The sequence below is a fragment of the Haemaphysalis longicornis genome, unplaced genomic scaffold (genome assembly GCF_048455015.1).
Source record: "Haemaphysalis longicornis isolate Haplotype H1 unplaced genomic scaffold, Haemaphysalis longicornis Haplotype H1 scaffold_11, whole genome shotgun sequence".
NCBI lineage: Eukaryota > Metazoa > Arthropoda > Arachnida > Ixodida > Ixodidae > Haemaphysalis > Haemaphysalis longicornis.
Window position 1 is genome coordinate 115,418,446 of NW_027526214.1, and position 7,949 is coordinate 115,426,394.

Genomic DNA, 7,949 nt, shown 5'->3' on the forward strand with positions numbered 1-7,949 from the left:
CGCAGCGTGCGAAGCTGTCCGCGTGAACACGGATTGGAAAAAGGCATTAAATTTGTTAGAAATGGTAGTCGCGTCAACAATACTTTCGCCTGAAACGTTTATCTCCGAAATGCGTTGTTTATCTTTTGAGAGATAGCGCCAAAACTTTTGGGGTTGATTCTTCATAAATGACTTCAGAGTAACGGAAAAGAATGCTCTTTTGCTAATCGCGTTTTTTCCTTCAGATTAGAAATAAGGCTTTGTAGGTCGCTTGTGTTACCACGTTTGCGACGTCGCTTAATTTTTCGTTTTAAATGAATCAATTCTCGCGAGAACCAAGGGTGTTCTCTATTAATGCGTTTTCTTTTTAATGGTACATACTCTCGCTCACAAAAGAAAACAATTTCTTTAAAGTCTGACCACATTTGTTTAACATCCGTGATTAGGCTAAAACTAACGAAGCGCGATTCCAAATATTTTAAGACAGCATCGTCGTCCGCATGAGTGTAGTCTCTGACTAGAATTTCTGACGGCTTAGTAAAAGAACGTGTACCAGAGACAGGACATGACAAAGCAAGCAACTTGTGATCGGAAATCCCGTTTTCAACACTAACGGATGAGCCTTGAAGAGAGCTACTAACAAAGGCCAAATCAAGGAGTGATGAGGACGAGTCAACAACCCTAGTAGCGTCGGAAACTAGTTGGTGTAAAGAAAAGTTGAACGCGGTCGTGAGCAGTAAGTCAGCACTTTTAGACTGTTTGCCATCATGGGATAAGTCAGACCAGTTTATACCCGGCAAGTTGAAGTCTCCTGTAACTATAATATTCGATCTGGAATTTGTATTTTCTGCAAGATAGTCGTACATGGCTTCTAAATATTCATGGGAAGCATTAGGTGGTCTGTATACGCCACCCAGAAGTATAGTTTTGCCAAGAAATTTAAGTTTACACCATACACTTTCGTGGTCACAAATGCCAACCAAAATAGTGAAACCGATGTTGTTTTTAATGGCGATGGCTACTCCCCCACCCCGTGATTCCCTGTCTTTACGAATAAGTTTATAAGTAGAGGGTACGACTTCCGAATCCTGCACACCTGCATGCAACCATGTTTCTGTAATTACTAAGACATGAGGATGATAACAGGATATTACGTCTTCGATTAAACCAGATTTATTCACGATGCTGCGCGCATTGAGCGAAACAACTCTGAGCACTTTGGTTACAGACTGTCATTTTTTATCGCGCCTTCGCTTGGTCACACGGGCAGGCGCAGCTGAATCAGGTTCAATCCGCTCCTGCGCAGCAGGCCGCGTGACTTCTACCCGACAGTTTAGAAGCTGGTCCCAAGTGTAAACTTTGTCGTCTACCTTCAATTTATCAAAAGATAGTAAAACCTTCGCCCCATTAGCCTTTTCCTCAGCTGCAGAACGCCACAGCTTACCGCGCAAGTCACGTAGCCTTTTTGAGAAGTCCTCTGACACTGAAATCTCCGTTCCTTTTAGCTTAGGGCACGATGCCATTATTTTCATTTTCTCAGAAAAATCAAAAAGCCGCAGTATAACCGGCCGGGGTTTCTCAGCATGTTTGAAACCCAACCTGTGAATCCGCTCAATTGATTTAACTTCCACGCCAAGTAACTCTTGAAATACCTCTTGCTCAACTCTGTTTCGCAGGGATTTGTTGTCTTCGTTTGGTTCTTCACTTAAGCCATAAATTATAACATTATTTCTTCGACTACGATTTTCCAGGTCCTCGATCTTAGCTGACAGCTCTTCTACCAGTTCCTTTGTCCCCTTCCAGAGTACCTCGTGCTCGGCCAGCTTATCCTCACATTTTTGTAAACGAGCAAGCTCCTTCTCCATCGAAGTTATCCTTTCCTGTACATTACCTATAGTTAATTCAACCTGTTTTAGATTGGCAGAAAGCGCGGTGAGCGTCTTATTGGTTTTTGTTTGCTCTTTTAGTATTTTCTTCAGAATTTGGCTATTTACGGTAGCTTCAGACTCCGAATCCGAGGTCGGTCCGGGGTTTAGCTCTACGTCTCCAGATGTTATCAACAGCAATTTTATAACATGCAAGCAATCACACAACGAAGCAAGCAGACTCTGTGGGCTTGGCAGCACGGTTAAGGTAAGGGAATCGTCCCTAATTGAATACACGGAATATTTGTCACCAACCTGGGTGAAGAAATAGAAGTTCATGAGCATCCGTCCGTACGCGGTGCTGCCAAGCCCACTGAAAGGCTGCAGAAGCTGGCCCCGAGTTTTATGCCAAATCCGGGAGGGGTCCACTGACGTCACACTGGTGGCGAGATGGTGGCAAAACAGCACTCGAGGCGCAGCCTGCCGCTCCATCGACGACGCTCCATCGAAGGAACACTCCGGCGCAGGCGCGATGAAACGTGCTTGCGATAAACGGATGTCAGGCGGTCGCCCCACGATGGAATCCGCCCCGAGCAGGGCAATCTGGGTGAAGAAATAGAAGTTCATGAGCATCCGTCCGTACGCGGTGCTGCCAAGCCCACTGAAAGGCTGCAGAAGCTGGCCCCGAGTTTTATGCCAAATCCGGGAAGTGTCCACTGACGTCACACTGGTGGCGAGATGGTGGCAAAACAGCACTCGAGGCGCAGCCTGCCGCTCCATCGACGACGCTCCATCGAAGGAACACTCCGGCGCAGGCGCGATGAAACGTGCTTGCGATAAACGGATGTCAGGCGGTCGCCCCACGATGGAATCCGCCCCGAGCAGGGCAATCTGGGTGAAGAAATAGAAGTTCATGAGCATCCGTCCGTACGCGGTGCTGCCATTCGCGATATACCCCCTCAATTTCCATCATACTTACGGGACACAAACCATTTTCTCCAAGAAATCCAGGCAATGGTTTTGCCGTACGGTGCATTTCTCGTAACATTGGACGTGACCTCCCTTTATACCAACATTCCGCACAGCGATGGCATCAGTGCCCTCATTCAGTCGTACAACGAACACCGCGAAGAAGACTCTCCCAGCCCGAGGGTTGTTGAGGTATTAACGCGTCTCGTATTAGAACTCAACAGTTTTGAATTTGAAAACAAATACTTTCTCCAAACAAGTGGTACTGCGATGGGAACAAAAATGGCCCCTAATTATGCCACCATATTCATGCACAATATTGAAACCAAATTCCTCTCTACTTCAGACAGTTCACCTGCCCTGTACAAGGGATTCCTTGGCGACATTTTCATGATCTGGACAGACACTGAGCAACGACTTATTGCCTTTATAGAAGAATTCAACACAGTTCATCCTAATATCTCATTCACAAAGAGTACTCTCGCACCGAAATTAGTTTCTTGGACGTTCAGGTTCATGTGCGGGCGGGGTCACTGGAAACGAGTGTGTACAGGAAACCTAGAGACCGCCCACAGTTCCTGCACTTCAACAGCTGCCACCCACGCCATTGCAGAACGGCTATCCCTTATTCCCAGGCACATAAATTTCGAAGAATTTGCTCCAGGGATGAAGACTTTCGTTCGAACGCCAGCCGAATGCGGGGCGTCCTCGTCAAACAGCGTTACCCGCCGGCCCTTGTTGACGATGCCATTTCTAGGGCGGCAAGTTTAAATCGTAACACACTGCTACAGGGGTCCAACGTGAATGATGGGAATAATTCCCGCGCTAATTTGGTCTTAACTTTTACTAGTAGCCCACCGAACGTGAATAAAATTTTAAAAAAGCACTTCAACATTCTTCAGCAGAGCGAACGACTTTCCAAAATTTTCAGTGATCCTCCGCGTGTAATATACAGGCGCGCTAAAAGCATAGGGGACTATCTTGTCCACGCCAAAGACAGGGACGCCCAGCAATTAGGCTCCCGACCAGGCAAAAACAGATGTTTGGTGTGTAAACACGTGCAGACCGCGAGGGTGGCAATTAGCACACATTCGGACTTCCGATATTCTATACGTGGGTCGTTCGATATTGACTCGTCAAATTTGGTTTACCTATTGGAGTGTGGCGGATGTAATATGCAGTACATAGGACAGACGGATGAACCTTTTCGAATGCGGTTTAACAATCACCGCTATCACACCAAGGCACTCCAAACCTTCCCTTGTCCAGACACCTAGCGATGCAAAATCACTCTTTCGATGGCATTAAAGTCACGCTTCTACAGAGCAGTTTTTCTAGCTGTAGGGAGCGAGAACAATGTGAGTCTTACTTAATCTACAAATTTAATACCCTGAAGGGGGGTCTTAATGAGAGTCCTGGGACTATGACTGTAATTCGTACGCTGCATGACCATTGAAGCATAGTGACCCCGGGACATACGAGACCTTGTAGTTTTGTTGTCCTTTTGCTATCGGCCCTTCCCGCGCAGGGCATTGCACGGTCTCATGTTTACACGCAGCCTGTTGCTCCAGGTGTCAGGTTGTACATTGTAACACCAACAACCTACCATTATGTTCCGCAGTCACTAGAATTATCTCGTCCGCTCCCGACCCCCCCCCCCCAACACTTCCCTTCCCGTCCCCGCTATTTTTATTTTTATAATTTTTTCTCTCATTTCCTTGTCTCAACGCTCAGCAAGCATAACATGCCTCATTAATAACCAGATGGTACCCATTGCCTGTTTATGTCACCATATGTCATACCCATTTTATCCTTGAGAAATGTGAAACGGAATGTTGAAGCTTTTAGTTCCAACCGAGCGTGTAAGAAGTATTTTATTTTGGTGCCTGTTGTGGCTTATGCCTCGGGTGTTTTGTAAGTACATTGTGATCCCCAATGCTGGTGTTCACGGATTGCACGCGTCCTTCCTGTCTTTCCACTCATGTTTTGCTTTGTTTCTCTTTTTCATTGTTTCCCTCTTTTTCTTTTTCTTTTTCTTTTTTTCTTTTTCTTTGGTTGCCCCAGAGGCACGGCACATACTGATGGTCGCCTCTCTCTTCTTGTTTTCATGTTTTTATTTTATTGCCGCGCTGCGACATATTTTCGTGGATTGGGCCCAGGGCTTACGCGTGCCGGCGAAAGCCGAGTACTAACAGTTAACAGGCCGTACATTGACCTGGCGCGACACGACGCGACGCCGTGTACAAAAGGAGGCTTAGGCAGAGAAGGGGCCGCCTCAAATGGGCTCCCCCATTGGCTTTTGTGGAACCCCCCCAAAGTCGTGGAGGCTGCCTACGCTTCAGCTGCAGTAATTGGCCCCGCTTGCATTCTTGACCATGCCGCTGAAGACGGTCAGTAGTTAATCCTTGTTACCGGTGACGCGCATGTAAACTCACTGCTCGTGGCGGCGTGTGCTTTGTAGTTTTTCCCTCCCGGAGACACCGGATGTTTTTGGGCCTTTCGCCACCCGTGAACTCGTCGCATTTTCTGTTATCCCTACAACCCGCGTTCATGCAGTGTGTTCCTCCTTGCCTCTTTCTTGCCTCCTCCTTGCCACCTTGTTCCTCCGTCTTCCTTTCGCCTTTTTTTTGAAGGTTTTTTTTCGCCTGCCTTTGGCAGAATAAGCTCTGTATGCTGTGTGTGGTCGTTTGTGTGTTTGTTTCCCATGTGGCTTGTGTTTCGGGGCGCCGCCCCCACTCTCAGTCCGTACGATTTTACCGAAAGCTTTCATTCCTGAGGAAGACCTGTCTCAGGTAGAAACGTTGGAAATAAAGTCTCCGAAGAGCGTACTTCTACTTTGTCTATGTGTATATATATATATATATATATATATATATATATATATATATTTATATACATATATATATATATATATATATATATATATATATATATATTTATATATATATATATGTATATATAGATATATATATGTCAAAAAGTAGAGTCCGACGCAAGTTTCAAAAAACAAGAACAAACATGTTTACTAACGTTTCGACTGGTGCTCCAGTCTTCATCGGAGTAACATTTACAGTACACTGCAGAACGCTTTTATAGGTGCGTGTTGAGAGAGGAAGTTGCGCTACAGTGCGTCCTCTTTAAAAGAAATCATACGTCATCATTCAGCAAAACAAGAAAAAACGCAAGACATACATATGAGAGAGAATGCACTGCCCTCCCTCTTTTTTGGGAGAAAAGGTGCGCTACAATGCGCCCTGTTTCGAAGTAATTATTGGCAGGTGGTACAACACAAAGAGAAAAGAAAAATGCAAAGGGACGTCTAGGAAGGAGGTAAATTGGCGCCTCTCCTCATAGGAATTAACAGAAGAAGCGGGGGGGGGGCGAGATAAAGGAATGAAGGCGGCAGAACGAGATAAGGAACTGGGGAACGCGCGTCAGCCCGCCATCGCTTTTCGTCTTAGGAATATGTAACGCTTAAGAATTTGTCAAGAGAAGAAGCGTGGTGGGGAGGGAAGGGGAAGGCGGCAGAACGAGATAAGGAACTATGTTTTCTGTGTTGCCTGTGTTCTCTAAGACCCAGCGAGGATACTACGTGGTGCTGCTTCGCTTCAGCTCATTTACGGAGCCAGACAACCCAGGACTCCCCCCGACATAATAGGAGGCCATCGGTTCCACAGAGACCCACGCCATTGGCTCCAGCCGTGGGCCCTCTACCCCAGCCATCGGCTCCGCAAAGGCCCCAGCCAAGCCCCCGCCGCTACAACCTTCAGAGCAACGGTGCTGAGCCCTCAACAAGCAACCGCCAAAATTTATTTCCCATCTTAGACACTGGTAAATATGCTCCTTTAACCGTGTCTAGGAACTTCCAAAATGCCAGAAAATTGGCAGAAAAACGCATTCACTTTGAATTGCACGTCACCTCACTCACCCACTATTTAAATGAATCTGCTGTTCCGAAAGGCGTCATTCAAAGTTTTGTTATGTATCTTTTCTAGGAATAAAAGCATATTCTATTCTATTCTATTCATGTAAAATTAGAACCCGCTAACTCTGAATTGTCCCCTCATAACCAAGCCAGATGGAAAAATTTCCTAACTTCTGCATCCCTAGAATTAACCAGTATTGTTTTAGATCACTACAAATCGGAATTTAAATCTGTGCGCGAGCAAGAATCGACTTTGGTGCCTCTTCTCACCAAACATGAATCTGATTCTCTAGCAGTCTTTGAACTCAAGAAAACGTCTTCAATACCCACGATGAAGTGTAAAAAAATGTCTCGCGACATGGTCCCTCCTCCGAAGCAATTTGAATTACCCCCTCCTATGCCATCATCCTCCAAAATGACCGAGAAGAGTGACTTCCCCACTAGTAGCTTAGTGAACTTGTGAAGTGTTGGGCTGACAGAGATTGAAGTTCGCACACTATCCAAAGGCCTACGTTTTTGTCCAGCAACGGGAGGTTTCAGCGAATTCCAGCTTCTTAAAGATTTAGATAATTTCGCTCGCAACATGAGATTGCGTGAATTCTTTCATGGGCGCCCTAACACGGACATTGCCGGCTCTTTACCCAGCTCCAAACACTGGACGCCACCGCCTCAGCGCGATAAATGTCTAGATCTATATATTAAAGCAGTACAACATGACGTGCTTGAAGCCTATAAAAAGAAGACACCTTTCCGACCCAAACTTTCAATTAAAGTGAAAGAATTAGTTGAGGAGTTGTCATGTCGCCACGAAATTGTAATCAAGCCCGCTGATAAAGGTGGAGCAATAGTGATAATGAATCGAGATGATTACATCAAAGAAGCTGACCTACAATTATCCGACACATCCTTTTACAAATTTCTTCTATCTGATCCAACTTTTGAATATAAAGAAATTGTCAAGGAAAACCTCGAAGCACTAGTGGAGGCCAAATAAATAGACAAAACGACGGTGCGTTCTCTGATACCACTCAGCCCAATAGAAGGCAGGTTCTACCTGTTGCCCAAAATTCACAAGGCACATGTCCCTGGTCGCCCAATCATATCTGGCAAAGGCACAGTTACCGAAAATGTTTCCCTCTATGTCGACAACTTAATCAACAGAATTCCCCCTAACTTTCCTTCATACATACGAGATACCAACCACTTACTCT

At 45.7% G+C, this 7,949-nt stretch overlaps 1 protein-coding gene across 1 annotated transcript; it reads right to left on the minus strand.

Moving 5' to 3' along the window:
• Nucleotides 1-504: 504 nt before the first annotated feature.
• Nucleotides 505-2,183, minus strand: LOC144160891 (uncharacterized). Its single transcript, XM_077691996.1, has one exon. The coding sequence runs from the start codon at nucleotides 2,181-2,183 to the stop codon at nucleotides 1,212-1,214; it is 972 nt and encodes a 323-aa protein (XP_077548122.1). The 3' UTR covers nucleotides 505-1,211.
• Nucleotides 2,184-7,949: the final 5,766 nt, after the last annotated feature.